Raw genomic sequence first — 24,611 nt, 5'->3', positions numbered from 1 at the left:
GTGAGGGGGATCAAGGCGGCGGACAATATAGAGTGTGCGGATGTGTTCAAGGAAAAGGAGAAGGTGGGGGAAGGGGATGAGGTCGTAGAGGATGCGTGTCGGGGACGGAAGGCGCATGCAGAAGGTGAGGCGGAGCGCATGGTGTTCAAGGATTTGGAGGGCTTGATAGAACTGGGGAGGGGCGGAAATCCAAGCGACGCTGGCATAACAGAGGATGGGGCAGATCAAGGATTTGTAGGTGTGAAGGTTGGTGGAAGGATGCAGACCCCACGTCTGGCTGGACAGGAGTTTAAGGAGACGGAGGCGGTTGTGAGCTATGTTTTGGATATTAAGGAGATGGGGAGTCAAGGTGAGGTGGCGGTCGAGTGTGAGGCTAAGGTATTTGAGGGTAGGAGGGAGGTGGATGGGGCGGCCATAAATGGTGAGGTAGAAATCATGGAGGTGGAAGGAGCAGGTGGTGTGGCCTATGATGATCGCCTGGGTCTTGGAGGGATTAACACGGAGGAACCACTGGTTGCACCAAGCGGTGAATTTGTCAAGGTGGGACCCATCTGGGTCGCTATCGGGCGCCATCGCCCCGTACGCAAATCAGGGGCGCATTATTTACGCCAATTTGACATCTACCACCACATACCTCTTCCACCAACCTACCAAGAAATTGTCAGATCTCTGACACTCGTGATCAGTGATGTATTTCGTTTCGAAGACGGTCAGGCAAACTATTAAGCAGGTGGTCATAATGTTTTGGCCCATCAGTGTAATTACATTACACACTGCCATGTTACTCGCAACAGTTCGGAGTCCTCTAGCGGCAGAAGGTTGCAAATCTTTGTTGAAGAACAAAGATGTTAACAATATTTGTTTTAATTAAACGTTCTGAGTGTTCCCACGAAAAAATTCGGTGGCATTGGTTTTCAGCACGCCCTCGTATTCACGTTCTTAGTTATGTATGTATTGTGTGCATTGTAAAACGTAAATACCTTTTTCCTTTCAGAGATTTGCTCTCCCTTGTCGAAGAACACTAGCAGAAAAAATTAAACCTAACTAACCTAAGGACATCACACACATCCATGCCCGAGGCAGGATTCGAACCTGCGACCGTAGCGGTCGCGCAGTTCCAGACTGAAGCGCCTAGAACCACTCGGCCACACCGGCCGGCGCAGCCTTTCCAGCGTATAACGAAACCAAAGTAAACAATAAAATGAAGACCAGAAAAAGACAAAGACACAAAATCGACTTGAATTACGAAGTGTAACCAGTAAAAATAGATTTCACTTCCAAGTTATTAGATGACGCCATTTCCGTGTTCCGACTCGTGCGAAGACTGGACCATATTTAGGATTTTGTAACTCTACATTCGGCACAGTCAACTGACGATTGACGTCACAGACACAATCACGACGTGGTAGGCGGCTAGTTTACACGCAGGCACGTGAAGCACCCACCACAAGTAGTCGCTTTCCAGCAGAAAGTCGCTAGTGTAAAATGGGCCCTGATGACTTCGTAGTCCACAGAGCGCTAAACCCTAATCTTCCTTCCTTTGAAATAGTATTGCCCGGCTGCCTTCTTAGGAGCCAATTCCCCAACGGCTTCTGTCGGGGAAGAGGCACTTTGCAGGAGATTCAGCCGTGCATAGCCGGCAGACATCTGCACTCTGGGCGTTCCCGACGGCCATGAAAAATCAGAAATAACCGACGACGGACAAGACAGCTTCTCAGCGAGAAAGAGGCTATTTTGTTTGCCTGTGGGAAACCAGACATTTGAGCTGGCGCCGTCTCGCGCGAGGGGCTTCCGAGGAGAGCGCAGCCGTGGAGCGGCGCCCGCTGTGCGCGCAGAATGCGACGCGCGACGTGAAGGGAGCTGCCCCACTTCCACTGAGAGGATTCCTGTCCCGCCGTTCGTGCGCAACCCGTCACACCGGACGGCCGGGGCTGTCGCGCAAGTGCTGGCGCGGACCTCTGTTTACCTGTCCACCTCGATCGAGGTCGCCAGCCGCGGTGCCTTTCCGCTCGACATTGACTTTTTAGCGACGAACTGCCCGCGAGTTTCAATGTAAACCGTGTCAGCCGTGGCCGGCAGTGACTGAGCGAAACGGTCAACAACTGAGACAGCTTGTTTTCAGAGGGTTAGTCACAAACTTCTGAACTCTCCACTTGAACCAGCAACTGCGAAATATTCAAAATAATTTTGTGGTTATATGATATGCAATGTCTTGCTTAATATAATTTCAGTTGTATCACCGCTTACTGTTAAGACTGTTGTAACTGAATGCTGCTATCAATTCAGCCCAAACATCCACGGTAGCAGAAAACTGTATTACTGCAATATTTCTCTAGAGATGATAGATTGCACTGTATAATTACACTGAAGCGCCGAAGCAGGCATTCGTATTCAAATACAGAGATATGTATACAGGCAGAATACGGCGCTGCGGTCGGCATGGGTATATAAGACAAGTGTCTGGCACAGTTGTTAGACCAGTTACTGCTGCTTCTATGACAGGTTAATAAGATTTAAGTGAGTTTGTACGTCGCGTTATAGTCGGCGCACGAACGATAGGACACAGCATCTCCGAGGTAGCGATGAAGTAGGGATTTTCCCGTACGACCATTTCACGCGTGTACCATATCAGGAATCCAGTAGAACATCAAAGCTCCGACACCGCTACAACCAGGAAAATATCCTACAAGAACGGGACCAACGACGACTGAACACAATCGTTCAACGTGACAGAAGTGCAACCCTTCCGCAAATTGCTGCAGATTTCAATACCGGGCCATCAACAAGCGTGAACGTGCGAACCATTCAACGAAACATCATCGATTGGGCTTTCGGAGGCAACTGCCCACTCATGTGCCCTTGATGATTGGATGACACAAAGGTTTACGCCGCGCCTGGATCCGTCAACACACCGACATTGGATGTTGATGACTGGAAACGTATTGCCTGGTCAGACGAGTCTCGTTTCAAATTGCATCGAGCGAATGGAAGTGAACAGGTATGGAAACAGTCTCATCAATCATTGGACCCAGCATGTCAGTAGGGGACTGCGCAAGCTGCTGCAGGCTCTGTAATAGTGTGGGGCATGTACAGCTGGAGTCATATGGGACCCCTGATACGTCTAGATACGACTCTGGTAGGTGACATGTACGTAAGTATCCTGTCTTATAATCTGTATCCTTTCTTGTCCACTGTGCATTCCGACGGACTTGGGCAATTCCAGCAGGATAATGCGACACCACACTTTCAGAATTGCTGTAGAGTGACTCCAGGAACACTCTTCTGTGGTTAAACACTTCCGCTGGCCATCAAACTCCCCGGACCTGAACATTATTGAGCATATCTGCGATGCCTTGCAACGTGCTATACAGAAGAGATCTCAACCCCCTTGTACTCTTACGGATATATGGACAGCCCTGCGGGATTCATGATGTGAATTCCCTCCAGCACTACTTTAGACATTAGACGAGTTCATGTCACGTCGTGCTGCGGCATTTCTGCGTGCTCGCGGGGGCCCTATACGATATTATGCAGGTGTACAAGTTTCTTTGTCGCTTCAGTGTATAAACTTAAACCCTTGCTTGAAATGGCGTCACTAGAACAGAAACATGGCAACACAATAAGAAATGGTAAAATTTATTAAGAGTACCGTAAATCGAGTATACTTTGTTGCAGGCATATTAACAATTACAATGGAGCCTTAGTCCATACACCGATTGTTAATGTATATATTCCTCAGTGCCACACTGTCTTTGGCATCAACGCTATTTGATAAATTGTGTATATGTAATCCTGGGGTAACAATGGTCAGTAGTTATAGTAACCCCGAAACAGAGAAATCATACACATGACCTCTGAAATCGTAATATAAAGTCAGATGTGAACAAAAAACTAATCAGTGGTCTGTTTTGAGAATTAATCGAGTAACATACGTGATATGGTTTAAAACACAGATTGTTTTGTGGTTTAATGACATCGGTGGATTTTCACAACCATATTTTAAGACACTTTTTTGTATAAATAAGTTCGCCCACTGTTAGGCAAGAAACTCGGGACCAAAAGTTATACAGGTCTCTGTTGGCTCTCAGTTGGATGTTCAATGTATGCTGTTTGGTGGTAAAATTCCATCAATATATGATAAATGGTGCCATGCAGTGCCGATTTTCTTGCACAACAGTTGGTGAACTTGTTTATATGAAAAACTGTGTTAAAATCTGGTTTTGAGAAATCCACCAATATCATTAAACTGCAAAGCGATCTGTTTTCAGCTATATCATGTACTGTATGTTACTCGATTAATTCTCAAAACAGGGGACTGGTTAGTTTTCTGTTCGCGTGTGTACATCTGCCACTATACTACGATGTCCGAGTCATGTGCATGATTTCTCTGTTTTGGGAGTTACCTTAAACACTGGCCATTGTTACCCCAAGTTTACAGATCCAACATTTATTAAACAGTGTTGATTCCAGTGACAGTGTAGAACTAAGCAATACATACATTAACCATCGGTATGTAGACGAAGGCTCATTTGTTATTGTTATATGCCTACAACAAAGAAAAACAAATATCAGTCATATATTCCTCGAATATCAAGTTGTTGTGGTTGAGTCAGTAATAAAATAATGATCACATATCTCCAGAAACGAGAACTGATGTTTGTTTGGCTACAAGTGCCAGATATTGTCTCGATAAATGAAGAACAGGTAACGTTAATTCTAAGTGCAATGCATGTTTTGAACGATGATTTAAGTCTACGATGGATGCTGTTGAAGGTTTTATGCTCAGATACATTTGAGCTATGTATGTGGTACTCCATCCTAGTAGCTTTCATTATATTTACAATTTCGACGATGGATCACACTGTTATCTGTGTATCGTACTAGGTATTTTTATGAAGCTTTATAAAACACTTAATAAAGCTTTAGATCAATGTATCTATTTCTGGTGGTCAAAGTTTCATTGTGTTTTTGAAATACTGACCGCAAATGGAATGACAGCAAACAGTTGCGATGGAAGTACAGGCCAGTCAGTGTATCCCAAATCCATGCCAGTTTTGACCACCTGCATTTTTTCCATTACTTCCTCTGAATTTTAGAAAATGTATTGTGCTAATTAGTATGTAATCCTTACAAGTCTCCATGTTCACTAACATAAATATCACAGTAGTTAAAAAAAGTCATCACGATCGCAATTGAATTTGAAAACCTGGTTTATGGTATGTTAGAAAATAGTTTTTAACTTTTGTACACTTTGATGTCACTCGATGACCTAAACCTAATACAACGAAGTCTAAATAACTTTACTGTCTCCTGGTAGTATAAGATACGAGGGTAAGTCAATTATTATCCGCAATTTAGTTACAGTTTTGTTTATTTTGGCAGCACTGTCGTTTTATGTTGATAACGCATGCTTCGTTTATTTGTTGTTATATCTTTGCAATTTTCAAGCTGCTAGGTTAGATTCGTTATCGCGCCGTGCTGTTAATCATGGCTGCTCCGCTGTCTATTTGCACCAAAGAAGAGCAACGTTCAGTGATCCGTTTTTTGTTGTCGGACGGCGTATCAAGGGCCGAAATTCATCAAAGACTTTCGGTACAGTACGGGAACAGTGTCTACGAATGGATTGAAAAATTCCGAAATGGTCGCACAAGTGTTACGCACAATGAAGGAGCCGGACGACCGTTTACCGCTACAAATGAAGAAACCATTGAGCTTTCACGTGAAATTATTCTCTTAGACAGTCGATTAACTATTGACGAAAGTCCGCAGCTCGTGGTCGTGCAGTAGCGTTCTCGCTTCCCGCGCCCGGGTTCCCGGGTTCGATTCCCGTCGGGGTCAGGGATTTTCTCTGCCTCGTGATGACTGGGTGTTGTGTGATGTCCTTAGGTTAGTTAGGTTTAAGTAGTTCTAAGTTCTTGGGGACTGATGACCATAGATGTTAAGTCCCATAGTGCTCAGAGCCATTTGAACCATTTTTTTTTTATTGACGAAGTGACACACCGTCTGCAAATTAGTCACGGTTCGGGCTACGAAATCATCCACAACGGACTTGGGTTTCATAAAGTTTGTGCAGGATGGATCCCTAAACAAATGACACAGTTGCATAAACAAACGCGCTTGGACATCTGCAAAAAAACATTTGGATTGCTATAGTAACGAATGGGACAACTTCTTAGACAGGATCATTACTGGTAACGAAACACGGATCCATCATTACAATCCAGACAGTAAACGGCAGTGTATGGAATGGAAACTTACAAATTCGCCATGCAAGAAAAAGTTCAAGACCCAACCGTCCACAGGTAAACTGATGCTTACGCACAAGGTCCAGTACTGGAACATTATGGGGAAAGGGGCACAACAATAAAGAGTGTACGTTACAATGAGCTGCTTAATGCCAGGCTAAAGCCTGCAATTCGAAGCAAACGCCGAGGATTGCTGTCAAAAGATGTTGTGTTGTGTTGTTGCACAATAATGCCCGTCCGCATGCTGCTGCCCACACTGCTCAAACGGTCCAGAAACTCAAATTTGAAGTACTGGATCATCCTGCATATAGCCCCGATCTTGCCCTTTCTGACTATCACTTGTTTGGCCCACTTAAACAGGCATTAAGCGGCAGTCGATTTTCCTCGGACGAAGGAGTGAAAGAATCGGTGCATTCCTGGCTTGCAGCCCAACCGAGAATCTTGCTTTATGAGGGCATCAGGAAGCTTGTACAACGATGGACCAAGTGCGTTGAAATGCAAGGAGACTATGTCGAAAAATAATGTTCTTGTAAGTTTCCTATTTGATTACAATACAATTTTATAACTACTTTGCGATAATAATTAACTTACCCTCGCATTACGACCGAATGTAATTTTCAGACACTATCGATTGTGGAATTACTCCAAAAGCAGCGACTACTAAGAATGTTGTCTTATCCATGGAAATCGTAGAACTAAGCTCCATAGCATAATTGCAGGATATGTACTGCGCTGGCTGCAGAAGCTGAACTATGCTGTACTGTCTGCAAGATTGGAACTTCTTGATTATATGTGGCACATCGTGTTTTGTGCCCATAGGCAGAAGAATGTCAGTCTCTGCCGGTACAAGGCAGAAGCAATGTAGTCCACAATTGACAGCGCTCCCTTTGGCGCCTGGAAACGTAACCACTGGATGAGTGTGACGCACACCGGATGTGGTCCGAACTTCTGACATGTGGAGGCTGCTGCTCGGAGCTGAGAAGCGCCGGCCGAGTGGTTGCGCCTGTGTGGTATTTGTTGTGTGCCACTAAACGTTACAAAACATGATTGTAGTGCACATTGTAACATAACAAACGCTGCTCTAATGCGACACGTTTGCTAAGTATTTTCGAAACAGGGAGGTAAAAGTTTTACGAGTCTGTTGAATGTTACACGAGAGCGACAGCCAGCAGCGTAGTCCAACCGACTAAGATGGCAGACTAGAGATCTGTTCATATTGTGTTGAAGGCTCACTTATTTTTTAAAGTTCCGCCAATTACTTGTAACGTCACAACGAATTTTGTTTCTTCAGATAAATAATAACAATCTGTAATAGTAAACGACTAACCCAGGGCACGATTTCGACTGCCGTTGTCTATCTAACGGCTTCAGCGGCAACAAAAATTTGCTTTTCGTGCAAACAGTTGCAAACCAAATTTAAAAATGTAAAATGCTATCTTAATCTACTCATTAAGAACATCTACGTTTTAGAGGTTTAACATAAAAGTCGAGTATCCCAGTGAAAAATTGTATAAAAGAGGAGGACATGGAAAGACGCACGCTTGAACATAAGTGCAGATGCTAACCAACCCTGCAGGTTGGGCTGTTGTGTCTGACCACGAACGGCACCTGTGCTGTGGCCTGAATACGTTGCGAATTCAAAATGGTTCAAATGGTTTATGATAACTTCTTTTTTTATACGAATTGGATCAGCCACTTGTACCTACTTGACTACCAGAGGCAGAGCTTCTTAAAATTTTTAAACGTATGCAAGCGGTCAGAGGTTGTAATTGAACATGAAACATTTTGTTTTAATACGTATGCAGCAACTGACTTATAGTTGGTCTTATAAAGTGTTAGAGCAAACTGCGGTATACACCATCACTTTTTCTTGTACTCTCGCACTCTTTTTTTCTTTATATTAACGGAGGAAATTACTGGTAAGCTGCTTTTTCGTTTTTAATACACTCAGTATAAACGACTTGGATAATTTTATGGAATTTTTTGAGTCTGCGGCTCGATAATTATAAAGAAGAATCAGTTAGGTAAAGAAAAATCTCCTTGCAAATTACTGAAGCAATAAAGGGCTTTTAATAATTTTAAAAAATTGAGACGTTAATGTTAAGCAAAGATGCAAGAACAGTATGCTGTAGCAGAAACATACCTCTGGGATAGTAATTTTCTCTCGTGGTTTATGTTCCACAATGTAGCACTCACTATGAAACAGTAATTTAGAACTTCCATGACAAATAGCGTGTACTCTTTCATTATACATGATTTAATTTTCTTGCTGCAGATATTTCACTTAGCAAAAAAATAAAATGATGCGAGCACGCACACACAATAACTACTAAATCTTGCTATGTGTGTAAATTAGCGTTAATGCTAGAAGTTTCGTTTTCAATATATTAGGTAATTTGAGTAGCGAACATTCGTTAGAACTGAAATTCTATTGAATTTCATATGCATGCGCAAGTGCGTAAATTTGATTGCGTAGTATTTATTTCATTTTTCTGCGCATCTTACCGTTGTTGTTCGTTGTGGTCTTCAGTCCTGAGAGTGGTTTGATGCAGCTCTCCATGCTAATCTATCCTGTGCAAGCTCCTTCATCTCCCAGTACCTAATGCAACCTACATCCTTCTGAATATGCTTAGTGTATTCATCTCTTGGTCTCCCTCTACGATTTTTACCCTCCACGCTGCCCTCCAATGCTAAATTTGTGATCCCTCGATGCCTCAGGACATGTCCTACCAACCGATCGCTTCTTCTAGTCAAGTTGTGCCACAAACTTCTCCCCAATCCTATTCAGTATCTCCTCATTATTTACGTGATCTACCCACCTAATCTTCAACATTCTTCTGTAGCACCACATAGCATCTTACCGTAGCTTACTGTAATTGGAGCACTTATTCCGTCCTATGTCTGACGCACAGAGCCGGTAGTTGTTAGTGCAATATTATAGAAGACAGAGCTCGTGAAAACGATTTGTGAAACCAATTGATAAATATTAGACAGGTGTTAAAGCTTTTACCTCCATGCGCGAATGTACTCGTAACAGTGAATTAGTTGACTTCCTCCAAACAGGAAATCATGTTAGTTGCAACATGTTTGTGCACAAACTTTCACCCACTGCGTTCTGTCGCGAGCAAAAGTCTGAGCTGGTGACACTAAGGCTGTCGTCCTCGCCGTTAAAGAGTGAAAATACAAAAGGCCCTCGTAATGCCAGGCAGCGGCCAAATATTAACACAGCTGTCTAAACACGCCGAAACCTGCCCCGGGTGACACGGCGGCCGCGGGAGGGAAAGTTGAGCTGTTAAGCCTCGTGACGCCACTCCACAACAATGGCCCTCGGAATAACGGGAAGACTACTCTGCGCCAGAGAGGAAGAAAAAAAGCCTCGCTCGGTGATTCAGCCCGATGACGGAGATGTTTCTTCCAGCTGTAATGGGACCTTCTCTTTTTTGTCAGAGAGGCAGCAAGGATTTCGGGCGCAGCGCTAGTACCGGGCTTCTCCCTTCTGAAGCGTAATGGTCCCAAAAGATGTATTAAAACATATTCTTTCAATAATGTATTAAAGAATTTCAATTATCAGGTAGCGTTTCGAATTTTTTTTCACACAGAATGACAGTTAGGATTTTTAGAATTGTCCATATTGATTGATGTTTTTGTAATAGATAGTAGCTAGTCTTAAGTCTGCAGGTTGCAGTGACAGTTAGCTCTATGTAATAGAAGTTTGGTGTCGTTTTTTCTACGGAGTACTTCGCCTATGTTCTAGAAGACTGAAGTAGCAGAGTCTAATGGAGTCATACTAACGCCCAAATGATTGTCACTTTCCACTGCTTCAGTCAATGGGAATCAGCTTGAGTGGCTGAATCTTCTTCTCTCCGGAGTATCTTTTTAGTATGTTTCGATACGTCACTGATCGGGGTTTAACATTAATGTATTGACGGTGTTAAAAGATGCTTTCATTTGTTTCTGGCTTTGGAAATTCTGTCCAACGTAGTAAAGGCTGACTAAAGATATAAATATCTTGGTAAAATGGATACAATAAGGTAGCATAAATATCACTACCTACGGAGAGCTTCAAATGGTTCAAATGACTCTGAGCACTATGGGACTTAACATCTGAGATCATCAGTTCCCTAGAACTTAGAACTACTTAAACCTAACTAACCTAAGGACATCACACATCCATGCCTGAGGCAGGATTCGAACCTGCGACCGTAACTGAAGCACCTAGAATCGCTCGGCCACAGTGGTCGGCTGTTGTATTTAATATTTTGTCTTTTTGGGCACTACGTACGAGCCATGAAAACAATTATCTGATCTCTGATATTCCATCTCTGTTCGAGAGTTAGCTCTGCGAACATAAATTTCTAAAGGGTTAGTAGTTATTGTTAAGTTACGATATAGAGACTGTATTACTTTGTTCTTTAATTATTGTTGACCTCTGTAGACATGAACTACAACATGCACTCAGTACATTCTAATATTATTATGGCTAATACTTCATATGCGACAATAATACTTCTTTAAGCTATACTGTCATAAAATGGTGGCTGAATGCACAAATCAGAACTTTCCGACAAAGCTTCTAGCTTGTTCGATTAATGAACCAGAACTAAAAACTAATGTCTGTTGTTTATCTGCGTCTCCGTTGGGTTCCTCGCCACCATAAAGAACAGCGAAGACCATCTGCGCAGAAATGCTTGCGCCGTGCAAGGCTGATCATGACAATTTTTGTCGAACATCGTCACAGGTGATGAAACGTGGGTTCATGACTTCGAAACGGGAACAAAATGGTAATTTATCCAGTGGCGCCACACCACCTCTTGAAATTTTAGCTGTGCTCCACTCTTTGAAATTTTGAGGATGACACGGATAAAACACAGGAAGCAATTTGTTATTTGCAGGTTTTAAAGAAACCAGCCTGCATTTATAAATAGTCGAAGGACGTAAGGTAAACAGTGGTTAAAAAGGGAGTTAGACACTGTTGTAGCCTATCCCCACTATTATTCAATATGCAAACTGACCAAGCAGGAAAACACCCCCCACTCCTGCGCTGCAAGCGAGTTCCCGTTTTTCTTAAATAAGAATGCGGGAAACAAAGAAAAAATAATTATTAGTGGAACATAACTACATCACATTGTTTTTTTCATAACATTGTATTGTTGACGTGTCTTACAGACGAACTTTAACAACTAACGGCAGTACTTAATAGAATACATTTGAATATTGTCTTGAAAATTAATTATAATATGATACTGCGCAGACAACATATAGAAAGCAGTATAAACGACACTGAAATTAAAGAAACAGTTGACGATTGTTTTAGTTTTTTTTATTTACTGTTGATTTAGTTTTGGGAAGTAAAAAGGGATTTCAAAACAAAACTTCAGTTTCCTCTTAAAAGAAAAGCTTAAAATCAGTGTGAACAGCAGCTTTTGGATTATGGTAGTGAGACATGGACTTTGAAATCTAAAACCCATTCATAAAGTAAAGCGTTGCCCGAAGAGTTATAGAGAGATACATGGTGAGAATTGCTAGGAGAGACTGCAGTACAAACATATGGGTCAGGGAACAGATTGGGCAGAGGATGTAATTGTGTCCGTTGCTTTCTGCCAGTCTTCAGTCCAAAAACTAATTTGGTGTAGCTCTTCGGGCTCTTATATCTTGTGCAAGCCTCTATATCGCTGCGTAACTACTGCAACATTCATCGAGTTGAAAGTCCGTACTACAGTCAAGCCTTCGTTAACCTCTATAGCCTTCACCTCCCAAACCTACTTCTATTACCTGCCTGACGATTTGGTAATGCCTCAGCACATGTCTTATCAACCTATCCCGTCTTTTAATCATGTTATGCCATACATTTATTTTTCCCCATTTCGATTCAGTAGCTCCTCATTAGCTGTTCGATCTACCCATCTAATTTTCAGCTTTCTTCTGTAGCACTACATTTGAGAAGCTTTTATTCTTCTTGTCTGAACTGCTTACTGTTCCTGTTTCGCTTCCGCACAAGGCAACAAACCAAACAAACATCTTCGGTAAAAACATCCCACCACTTCCATTCGCAAAAATGTTAACAGATTCCGCTTTTCTAAAAAGATTTTTCTTACTGTAGCCAGTCGGATTATTAGATCCTCTCGGCTTCCGCCATTGTCAGTTATTTTGGTGCCCAAATAGCAAAACTCATCCAATACTTTTAAAGTCTCATTTCATAATGTAATTCCTTCAGCATTGCCAGATTTAGACTACATTTCATAACTCTAGATTTACTTTTTAGTTCGTCTTATAATCTCTTTTACCGATATTATTCACTGCTCAACAGCTCTTTTCTGTCTCTCACAGAATTACAATGTCATTGGCAAACATCATGGCTATTATTTCTTTTCCCTGAGCTTTGCCCTTGGTTTTTTTCCCTGCTTGGTCAGTGTGAAGATTGAATAATAGTGGGGATAGGATACAACAGTGTCTTCCTTTTTAACCACTGTTTACCTTATGTCCTTCGACTCTTTATAAATGCAGGCTGCTTTCTTTAAAAGTTGCAAATAACAATTTGCTTCCTGTGTTTTATCTTCAAAATTTCGAAGAGTGGAGTGCAGTTAATATTTCAAATTCTTTCTCTAAATCTAAATATGCTATAAATATAGGTTCGCCTTACTTTACTCTATCTTATGAGATAATTCGTGGAGTCAGCATTTCTCGCGTGTTCCTACGTTTCTCCGGAACCCAAAGTGAGCTTCCCTGAGGTCGGCTTCTTGAAGCTTTTCTATTCTTCTTTAAATAATTCGTATCAGTATTTTGTAACCCTGACTTATGAAACTCGCGGTTCTGTAATATTCACACCTGTCAGCACCCTTCTCCTTTGAAATTGGGATTATTACGTTCTTCTTGAAGTCCAAGGGTATTTCGCCTGTTTCAGATATCTTGCACATATCTCAAGAATTCTAAGGGCGTGTTGTCTAGTTTAGTGGCCTTGTTTCAGTAATACTACAGTCAAAAAAAAAAAAAAAACTGTAAGACTTACGAAAATGAGTGGAAGTGGGTAGGTCTTGTAGCCAGACGACTGGATGGTGGATAGACGAAGTGAGTTGTTGGTTTGATTCCAAGAGAAAAACCGAATAGTTAGAGTTCTAGGCAAGTATAGTCTATCGAAGTCACAGAAAACTGAGCACTCCTACACTGTGTATGATGGCAATCACAGGAAATTCCAGATTACTAAAATTATGTACAAGGAAGTGATGTCTTAGGCAGGATACCGCGTTCAGAATACACAGCATAGGGCTGTTAATTTCCTGAAGATGAGATATCAGGATTGATCGCATGATTTTAGCCATAAGATAACGAGCAGATATTTTTCAACGTTCACTATTGGAATTCTAGACTTTTATTCACGTGATAATCTTTATTGACTACGTCTTTCATAAAATCGAAGTGTGGTGAGTTTGTTCCTCCTAATCCAGTTTGAGGAAATAATTGTCAGCAAAAGACAACAGCTGTGTGAACTCCGTACCTTCTAGGCTATGTTATATTAGACCAGTCGATATGACTTTTCCGACTCGGCCATTCCTACCTATTGGTGGCTCTTCTTTGTCCTAATATGTAACCAAAAAATGCTCATTTTTGTAATATTTGAAAATATTTGCGTGAAATGGAGATCGTAAGTCATTTTGAAAGTTACCGAAAAAGTCAAGGATCTGGCCTATAATCACTCTTTCGCGAAATACACACGATATCAGTATCTAATCTCATTTATTCTTTCTAATAAAACGCAACACTGTCTCGAGATGGAGAAGTCTACTGCGATTTTCTACTGCCGATTCCTGTTGCCACAGCAACTACCTTCAAATCACATTACTGCCCTGGAAGTATACACTGACGGAAAAATCGCAATACCAAAAGCTGATTAATATAGAGTAAAGAAATTTCGGGAATACCTTTGTTTAGGTAACATATTTAAGTCATTAACATTTCAAGATCTCAGGTTAATGTAAGCACAGGATAAGCCATTGCAGATGTGAAATGCTGGTCCAAAAAATGGTTCTGAGCACTATGAGACTTAACTTCTGAGGTCATCAGTCCCCTAGAACTTAGAACTACTTAAACCTAACTAACCTAAGGACATCACACACATCCATGCCCGAGGCAGGGTTCGAACCTGCGACCGTAGCGGTCGCGCGGTTCCAGACTGTAGCGCCTAGAACCGCTCGGCCACCCCGGCCGGCGCTGGTACATTAATAACAGGTGTAACTGCCAGTATGTTGAATGCAAACATGCAAACGTGCGTGTACTGTGTTGCACCAGTGCCGGATGTCAGTTTGTGGGATGGAGTTCCATGCCTGCTGCACTTCGTCAGCCAATACAGGGCGGTTAATGTTGGTTAGGAATGACTGTGCAGTTGTCGTTCGATGATGTTCATATGTGCTCAACTGGAGACTGATGAAACAGGCCAGGACAACATGTTGACACTCTGGAGAGCATGCTGGGTTAGAGAGGATCCTGGGTTACAACAGCGGTATGTGGGCGAGCGTTATCTTGTTGGAAATCACTCCCTGGAATATCGTTCATGAGTGGCAGTATAAGAAGTCGAATCACCCGAAGTGACACACATATTTTCAGTCAGGGTACGTGGGATAACGACGAGAGTGCTCCTGCCGTCACACAAAATCACGCCGCAGACCATAAATCCAGCTGTAAGTCCAGTATGTCTAGCACGCAGACATGTTGGTTGCAAGACCTCAACTGGCCTCCTTCTAATCAATATACGGCTATCAACGGCACCGATTCAGTACCAGCTTTCATCAGAAAATACAACAGACCTCCACCCTGCCCTCCATTGAGCTCTTGTTTGACACCACAGAAGTGCAAATGGCGGTGGATTGAGGTCAGTGAAATGCACGGTACATGCTTGTGGCTTGGAAGTAACCGATTTGTAACAGTTATTTGTGTCACTGTGGTGCCAACTGCTGCTCATATCGCTGCTGTAGATGCAGTACGATACGCCAGAGCCATGCGCCAAACACCAAACACGACGGTCTTCCCTCTCGGTGGAGCCATGTGACTCTCCGGATCCCGGTCTTTTTGTGACCGTACATTCTACTGCCCATCGCTGCCAGCCATCATGTACAGTGGCTACATTCCTGCTAAGTCTTTCTGCAGTATCGCAGATGGAATATCCAGCTTCTCGTAGCCCTATTACACCCCATCCTTCAAACTCAGCGAGGTGTTGATAATGGCGACTTTGCACCTCAAAGGCATTCTTGACCAAAATCTACTTACTATGTCCAATCTCAAGGATAACTAATGCTCACGACCGCTACAGCGCGTATTTAAAGCAAACCTAATTTGCAGCGTCATAGTGGTGCTACTAGTGGCACTCTTATGAGATTGCCGCGAAATTTTGATAAACATCAGCTTTCAGATGTACAAATACGCCCACCAACTTTTGTTTATGTCACCCAGCTTCTAGTTAGTGTTAAGATTTTTTGTCATCAGTGTTCTTACAAAATAGTATACGTTTGATTTCGCCGGCCGGAGTGGCTGAGCGGTTCTAGGCGCTACAGTCTGGAACAGTGCGACCGCTACGGTCGCAGGTTCGAATCGTGCCTGGGTCATGGATGTGTGTGAAGTCCTTAGGTTAGTTAGGTTTAAGTAGTTCTAAGTTCTAGGGGACTGATGACTTCAGCAGTTAAGACCCGTAGTTATCAGAGCCATTTTGAACATTCGGTTTCAAGCAGTATCTTGCGCTCTTTCTAGTTTCTGTGTTTTGTTACCTGCGGGAATCAAAGGTATGTGTAGGAGGCGGTCATTACTGCACTCCATAGTGATAGGGTTTTGCTGGATAGACGGTCTGGAGGTGTTTTGCTAAAGGTTGCTGCACTATGACCCGTGTAGTCGCTGTTACTATGTACAGTAATCTACTATCTACGGCGGTACCTTCTATCAGAGTGTCGATCCACGCATAATTTGACTTTTGCGATGCTGATTCTCCACCGACTGAGATACTTGTAGGATATCCCTAAAATGAAGGCATGTGAAAAGGTCGGAGTGTGGATGATGCCGGAGCGTTCCACATATGTCAACATATAATAAAACCTATGATGTTATCCCAGCTCCGTAAAACTCTACAGCCACAGATGAATTGCGCAAGCCACAATACAGTGCGAGGTGGGAACTACTGTTGCTACCACCACTTGACCCGCCCATCCCTGAGGCAAGTGAGAAGAAAACCTTCGTATGAGTTCTAATTTCTCTTATTTACCCATTTTGGTCCTTTTCCGAGACGTTTGTGAGAGACAGTAACTGTCCAACTTTTCCAGTGTACTCTTTCGGAATTTCTCTATAATAAGCAGCGCCTCTCTCACAGCGTTTCGTCACTAGGGTGTGTTTTTATCTCCGTAACGCTCTCGCAGCGACTAAACAATCCTGTGATCAAACGCGTCGCTTTTCTTTAAGATTTTCTTTGACAGGGGTCTCACACTGATGCGCAATAATCAAGAATCGGTGTTTTTGTCGATGAATTTCACTTCCTTAAGATTTCTCCGCGGGGTGCACTCACCTCTTGTGAGGGCTACTTTATTCAGAAGTAGCGGCGCCGGTCTTTTAAACTGACATGCGGCCGGGAGAGCGGTGTGCTGACCACACGTCCCTCCATATCCGCATCCACTGACGCCATTGGGCTGTGGATTGAGGATGACACGGAGGCCGGTTGGTTCCGTTGGGCCTTCCAAGGCCTGTTCGGACAGAGTTTAGTTTCGTTTAGTTTAAGATTCTTCCAATGAATCTCAGACTGCCATCTTGTTTACCTACAATTAGTTTTATGCAGTAAGTCCATCTGAAATCGAGAAAGGAGGCTAGGCCTAGCTAATTTACGGTGGTTACTGTCTCCAGGAATTTCTTGCTATTAGTGTTCTCAATAAGTAGGGGATTTATTCACATATTCATGCATAATACGTTACAGTTATTTACGTTCAGTCTCAATTGCCGGTTCCTGTGAGTATCGTCGATCCACTACGAGTTTTCCTGCATTTGCTACATTCTTCTGAGGTTCCACGTTTGCGAAATATAACAGTATCGTCTTCGACTTTCATCTTCCAGATCATTTATACAGGATGCTTGTCTATCGTGGGAACAAATGAAACCGGCGAGGAAAAGACTAAGAAACAAGAAGACACACATTTAAAAAAAAAAAGAAACGACGCACCACGAAGGAATTATCCTAATGGGACGGAGATAGGTAATGTACATGTATAGACAAACAACTGATAACAGCTTCAGAAACATTAGGCGACTTATCCAAGGTAAACAGGCTCACAAACTGAGCAATTCAAGTGTTCAAATGTATGTGAATTCCTATGGGACCAATCTGCATAGGTCGTCGGTCCTACTTAAACTAACTTATGCTACGAACTACACAGATACCCATGCACGAGAGAGGACTCGAACCTCCGGCGGGAGTGGCCATGCAGCCCGTGACAGGACGTCTCAAACCACGCGGCCACTCCCTGACCAATTCAACAACGCGTTGGTCCACCTCTAGGCCTTCTGCAAGCTGTTATTCTACTAGATTGATAAAATTATTGGATTCCTCCTGAGGGATTTCGTGCCAAATTCTGTCCAATTTGAGCGTTAGATTATCAAAATCTCAAGTTGGCTAGAAGGGCCTACCCATAGTGCTCCAAAAGTTCTCAATTGTAGACAGACCCTGCCAACTTGCTGGCCAAGGTAGGATTTGGCAAGCACGAAGGCAAACAGTAGAAGCCCTCGCTATCTGGGGCGAGCATTATCTTGCTGAAATGTAAGCCCAGGGTGGCTTGCCATGAAGGACAACAAAACGAGGCGTCGACGTATCGCTGTGCTGTAAGGGTGGCGCGGATGACAACAAAAGCGGTCCTGCTAAGGAATGAAATGCCACCCTAGACCGTCACTTCTGGATGTCGGGCCTGTCACATTAACATGGCGACGTCAACGTGCAACAACCACTCACAGACGGCAGGTGGCAGCACTAGCAGTGGAATGAACATAAAAGGCTGTCGGCGGAAAGCTGAAAACAGTGCAGTAGTTGCCCGATTGTACTGACATCCAAAAGGGAGTGATGATTGGGTTTCGGACTAACGATGGAAGCATTTATTTAACGGCTAATTTTGTAAACTGTTCGCATGCTACATTTGTAAAAGTACACTGTGCGTCGTAAAACTGCGCTATCCATCATCGGCGCCGAGGCAACTGTAGTGTATCACGTGTCACGGTTGACAGGGGTAAACGACGACTGCGGAGATATATACGGACGAATGGGCATGCAACTGTCCAGCAACTGAAAGCTCTCATGAACTATGGGATTACCAATAGTCCCTCCTCAAAGACCGATCAGCGAATGTTGCCGTATGGGGGCCTCCGCAGCGGGGCACCTGGATCATGCACTCATGCCAACAGCTGTTCATCGGAGACGAGGGCTGCCAATACCACAACTAGACGTCCGCTGAATGGCTGTAGATGGTCGTTACAGATGACTCTTGTTTTGTGCTCCGTCGGACAAATGGCCGTTGGCGAGTACGGTATGAAATGTCTGATAGCAAACAACATGAATCAATCGTCGGAAGGATCCAGGTCGGAGGGCGTTCCTTGGATGATCTCGTCATTCCGAAAGGCACAATGGATTAACGAGAGTACACATCTATTCCTGGGACCATATCCACCACTACATGTAGTTTGTTGTTCCTCGGGACAATGGCGTCTATCAGCAGGAGAATGCACCGTGTCACACGTCGGGTGTACGTGCGTGGTTCGAATGCACCACGATAAGTTTGCCGTACCCAGTCGGCCACAAAATTCTCTGGATTTAAACCCAATCGATAATTTACATGCCTACGCTTTCATTTCAGAACCTCGTTGGCTCTCTTCTTGCACATCTCGTAGCAGTCCGAGGTGCAAAAGGTTGTTATTCAGGCTTTCGACAGTTGATCGCATCATTGTAACTGTACAGTGTATAAATATCTCATGCACCTTGCCGAGAATCATACGCCAGCCTCAGACGTAGATTTTTATAATAACGTTGTCTGTTACAGAACTGTTACGAATGCTGCATACATTTCAACGAACGAGAAGCACAATGAACTTCTAATTAACTTTCCACACCTGTCACTTTTATTGGTGTGCTCATTTTTAATTATCAGACACCTCACTATATTCAGTAGGGTGTAAAGTGTTAATAGTTGTTTTTCATTAATTTACCAGTTTATTTTTTGATATCATACTCAAGAAACAAAGTTGTTTGACGCAAGAGCGAGCCAAGTCCATTTTTTCTAATTGAATAAATTTCATAAATCTTGGGTTTGTTATGTAATAAGCTGTCATGATGAGCTGGTGGCCTAAATAAAGGTCGGGAAAAGGTAAGACCGATTAATAAAGTTTTACAGTTTCCAGACAGTTTTTTAGCTGACGGCTGTGCTTTAATAGTAACAGCTGCTTCCGTCAGATCACCGATGTTAAGCGCTGTCTCTCTTGGCTTGCACTTGGATGGGTGACCGTCAGGGTCTGTCGATCGCTGTTGGTAAGAGCAGTGCACTCAGCCCTTGTGAGACCAACTGAGCGGCCGCTTGACTGATAAGTAGCGGCCCCGGCCACGAAAGCTGACAACAGCTGGGACAGCGGTGTGCTGACCACGTGCCCCTCCATATCTGCAACCAGTAAATCCTATCGGTTGAGGACGACACTGCGATCGGTCGGTCCCGATGGGCCTTCCGAGGACTTTTCGGACGGAGTTTAGTTAGTTAATTTTTTGTACTTCACTCGAAAATATGTAAATGTGACCTATCTGATTATTGCAACAATTACTGTGGCATGCTGAGTGAGAGCGGCCTGTTTGTTACGTTGCAGGTTCGAGCTCCGGGGCGAGCAGCAGCCTGCAGCGGCAGCTCGCCGACTACGGGCTGGTGAGTGACCCACTGACACGCCAGCGCAGCCACTTCGCAGGTACTCGCCGCGTTTCCGGAGCACCGCCGTTATGTCAACACGCCGCATCTCCCGCCAGCAGCTGCACAGCTACCCAACGGCCTACCGTTTCAGATATTTCTTTCCGTTGTACGGGCATATCCCCGCAACATCAAACAAAACTTGTTAATGGGTTGAAGATTTTTTGGTAGAGAGGACGCAGCACATTGTCTTACGGAAAGTCATTGACAGATGTAGAAGTAACTTCAGGAGTGACTCAGGGAAGTGTGTTGGTGCCCTTGATGTTCGTGTCGTATATTTATGATCTGGCAGGCGATGTTAATGATAACCTCAAACTCCCTGCAGTGATGTAGAAGAAGAAACTTCATGCTTTCTTGTGTGTCCGTTTATTGCGTTCGGTAAACAACAGTTGAGGAAACAAAATGTTGTGTGTTACTTTCTGGGCGACCTTCGTAGAATGAAGTATTACCTGCAAAAATCTGCTCAAATATCATTGATTGGTAATATTTCAAAATAGTGCAAAAACGGGGAGCTTGCTTTAAATGTTCAGAAATGAGAAAGTGTGCACTTCACAAAACGCAGAACAGTAGTGTGCTTTGACTTTAATATCAACGACTCGCTGTTGCAATTAGCCAATTCATGCAAATACTGTGTTTGTGTAACAATTTATGGGAATATGAAGTAGAATAGTCAAGTAAGTTCAGTCGTATGTAAAGCAGGTGGTATACTTGGATTCAGTGGCAGGATACTGGAAAAATGTAGTTGTAAACAAAAGGGGATGACTTACGAACCACTCCTGCGTCGCATTTCTGAATATTACTCAAGTGTGCGAGATTCATATCAAATAGGACTAACAGGAGGTACTGAACGCACACAAAGAAGGACAGAACGAAAGGTCACAAGTTTGTTCGATTCAAGGGAGGACATCGCAGAAATTCTGAAAAATTTAATTGGTAGGAACTTGAAGACAGACTCCAATAAACCTCGAAAGCCAACTTACGAAGTTTCAAGAACAAGCGTTGAGTGAAGATTCTGGAGATATACTGGGTGTATATAATTAAACCGACGGTGTTAAGAGTACTGCAATACAGACTGTATACATCGCAAGGCGCTGAAACATCGCAGATATGTTCATTAATTGGTGTGCTCACTGAGTATGCTGAAAAAATAATAATTCCAATTTCTACCATCAGATGGAGATATGGCGTTGTAAGGTATGTGTGTGTGTGTGTGTGTGTGTGTGTGTGTGTGTGTGTGTGTGTGTGTGTGTGTGTGTGTATGTGTGCAGAAGAAGGGGAGGAACGATCGAACATATGAAACGGTGTTACGGCACTTTCATTAGGATGCAACATGCGCTTAATATGGCCTCCCGACTCAGGAACGTGCTGCATCTGTAACACGGCATAGTCGACAGTTGCTCGCAGCGTATCCGGTGTAATCAGAGTGATGTGTCGTCCTATGCTGCCGTTCAGTCAGGAAGACACCGTTTACATCCCTGAGAGACACGATCTATCAGATATCCTCACAACCAGAAGTCACATGGATTTATGTCGGGGTATCTGGAAGGCCACACATCTTGACATTGGCTGGAGATGATGCAGTCGTTACCGAAGATTTATTGAAACAAATCTGTCACCTGGCAAATATCGTCCCATATTCTATGAAAATACAAAGGGCGTTCAAAAAGTTTTGCACAGTCGGCTCTATTTTTTTTATTTTTTTAGGAGGAGAATGAAATTTCTTTTGAACATACTTGGGACATTTAGCTATACATTGAGCCTACTCAATGTAGCCTCCATCAGCTGTGACGCATCTGGCCCAATGTTCTTTCCATGATGTAAATGCATTTTGGTAAAATTCTGGGGATTGACTTTTACACCATCGCTTGACACAGAAAAAAGGTCTTTCTCACTATCAAATGTTTTACCACGTAGGTGGGCCTTCAGACAACCAAAGAGGTAAAAATCAGACGGAGCCAAGTCCAGATTGTAGGGAGGATGAGGAACAATTTTCCAACAGATTTTCCTGTTTTTTCTCCTGCGTCATAAGGGCTGTATGGCGTTTGGCATTGTCCTGGTGTAGTTTGATATACTGACCCTGAAGCTGTGGTCTGTGGGTCTTGATGGCACGTCGCAGCTTGTCCAATGACAAACAGTAACGGCCCCGGTTAATTGTGGAGCCAGGTTCCAAAACGTCAATGATAATGACACCACACTGATCCCAGAAGAGGGAGGCAATCACCTTTCGGCCTGCTGTCCGTGAAAGTCTTGGTTTCTTCTTCCGAGGGGAACCCGGATGACACCACTCCATGGATTGGGTTTTGCTCTCAGGTTTGGACAAAAACAACCATGTTTCATCCTGGGTAATGGCGCCGCCAAAACACTGTTTCCACTCTTCAGTAAACGTCTTTATGAGACCCTCGCACACATCTTCCTCATCGTTTTCATTTCTCTTGTCAATAATCTAGGCACCCAACGTGCACAGATTTTTCTGTACCCTGATGACTGTACCAGTGATACCACACTACCCAATGACAAACGAGTCATTTCCGCAAGCTGTCGTGTCGTCAGACATCTGTCACTTTTAATGATTTGAGCATTCACATTACACACTGGCGTCGATGGTCTACCGCATCGTGGATTGTCCAGTAGAGATAAATCACTTTCTTTAAACCTCTGCAACCACCGCCGGATACTGCTGCGACCCACTGTATTCTCCCCATAAACAGGGAGCAACTTCCTGTGAATCGATGTGGCAGAGTCATTGCTCGTCTTGAAGAGGAACTCGATCACTGACCGTTGTCGCAACCTGACATGTACTTCACGTTCCATTATGGCTCATCAGTAAATAAAAGAAAATATTTTTATATACCACCTTATAGCTAAATGTTCCAAGTATGTTCACAATAAAATTTCATTCTCCTCCTGCAAAAAATAAAACAATTAGAGACGACTGTGCAAAACTTTTTGACAGCCCTCTGTAGTTGTGCGGACAAAGTTATGTTCTAGCAAAATTTGCATCATATGTTGCCAAAAGAGGTTTTCATAAGGCGCAAGTTTCATTGTACACCTAACAGGCCCGCGAATTGTCATCTCCTTGAAGAAAAACGGACCGAGAATGAAGGAGCTCGTGAAACCACGCGATACAGTCACATAAGCTGAGTATATTGAATATTCCTGCGCAACACGTGACAGAGTAGAGCCCCATGTGAAACAGTTATGTGCATTCAAGGAACAGTACAGAGTAAAATGTGCCTAGTCCATCCAAAGAAAATTTCCCGGTGGTCACATGTCATCCATTTCCAAGCGCGCCAGATATCGAAGGGCAAAGTCACGGCGTTGTAGCCTTGGGGCATCATTTGGTGCACATTCTAAATCTTCTACGGATACAAGTGTAAAATGCACCGCAAATTCTTTTGAGCTAATAACCAGGAGAGAGACAATTCTAATGACAAAATTTCTTGCTTATATTGTTTAGCCCATTTATGACAGGGAGCCTCTTCGCAACTATTTCTGTCGGTGATATTCTCCCAATGCAGCGCTGCTATTGCTGCCGTTCTGATAAACAACTTAACCAGCAATGCACGGTTATTCTCCTCAATAGCCATTGCGTTCAGCACGGAAAACACCTTCTTAACCCCTTACATCAACAGTTACTTCAGAAAAGGCAATAAACACGTGTCACCAGCCGGCCGGCGTGGCCGAGCGGTTCTAGAGGCTACAGTAGGGAACCGCACGACCGCTACGGTCGCAGGTTCGAGTCCTGCCTCGGGCTTGGATGTGTGTGATGTCCTTAGGTTAGTTAGGTTTAAGTAGTTCTAAGTTCTAGGGGACTGATGTCCTCAGAAGTTAAATTCCATAGTGCTCAGAGACATTTGAACCATTCGAACGAATCGCCAAACATAAAAAAGCACTGGCGTCAAAACAGTAAACATTTCATATTCTCACAGTTGTCAGCTCCCTATTTTCATCTAATTGCAGAAATGGTAACTACCATTTTCTTATAATACTCCACGAGCGCGCCAATTAATGAATACAGCTACGGTGTTTCAACGTCCTGCGATGTGTACTACAGCCTGCACTGCAGCACTCGGAACACCGTCAGTTTAATTATAACAATCCGATATTTCACCTCCCTACGAACTTCTTCCGAAGGGGCCACGGAAACAAGATTAGGCTGATTACAGCTCACACAGACAGATTAGGCAGCTATTCTTTCCTTTCCCGATTGGAATAGAAAAACCCTAATATGTGGGACAATGCAAAGTATGTTCTGCCACGCAATTCGCAGTTGTCTCAGAGTACGTACGTAGATATAGAATCGAAAATGCTACGAGGGTTGGTTAAATGGTAAAGGGATTTTTTCAAATAAGCTCCCTGTTCAGAAGGCGACATTGCAGGTGACAGCATTTCTTAACATAGTCTCCTTCAAGCGCTA

General features: G+C 43.4%; 1 protein-coding gene across 1 annotated transcript in view; it reads left to right on the top strand.

Annotated features, from left to right (window-relative positions):
- LOC126354621 (heparan sulfate 2-O-sulfotransferase pipe) overlaps positions 1 to 24,611 on the top strand; it is a 240,771-nt gene that overhangs the window by 140,705 nt on the left and 75,455 nt on the right. Inside the window, exon 3 of the mRNA XM_050004385.1 lies at positions 20,100 to 20,155. Within this exon, the coding sequence (XP_049860342.1) occupies positions 20,100 to 20,155 (56 nt within the window). The remainder of the gene's footprint in view (positions 1 to 20,099; positions 20,156 to 24,611) is intronic.

The sequence above is a fragment of the Schistocerca gregaria genome, chromosome 3, assembly GCF_023897955.1.
Source record: "Schistocerca gregaria isolate iqSchGreg1 chromosome 3, iqSchGreg1.2, whole genome shotgun sequence".
In the NCBI taxonomy this organism is placed as follows: Eukaryota; Metazoa; Arthropoda; class Insecta; order Orthoptera; family Acrididae; genus Schistocerca; species Schistocerca gregaria.
This window is presented reverse-complemented; position numbering and strand designations above follow the sequence as displayed.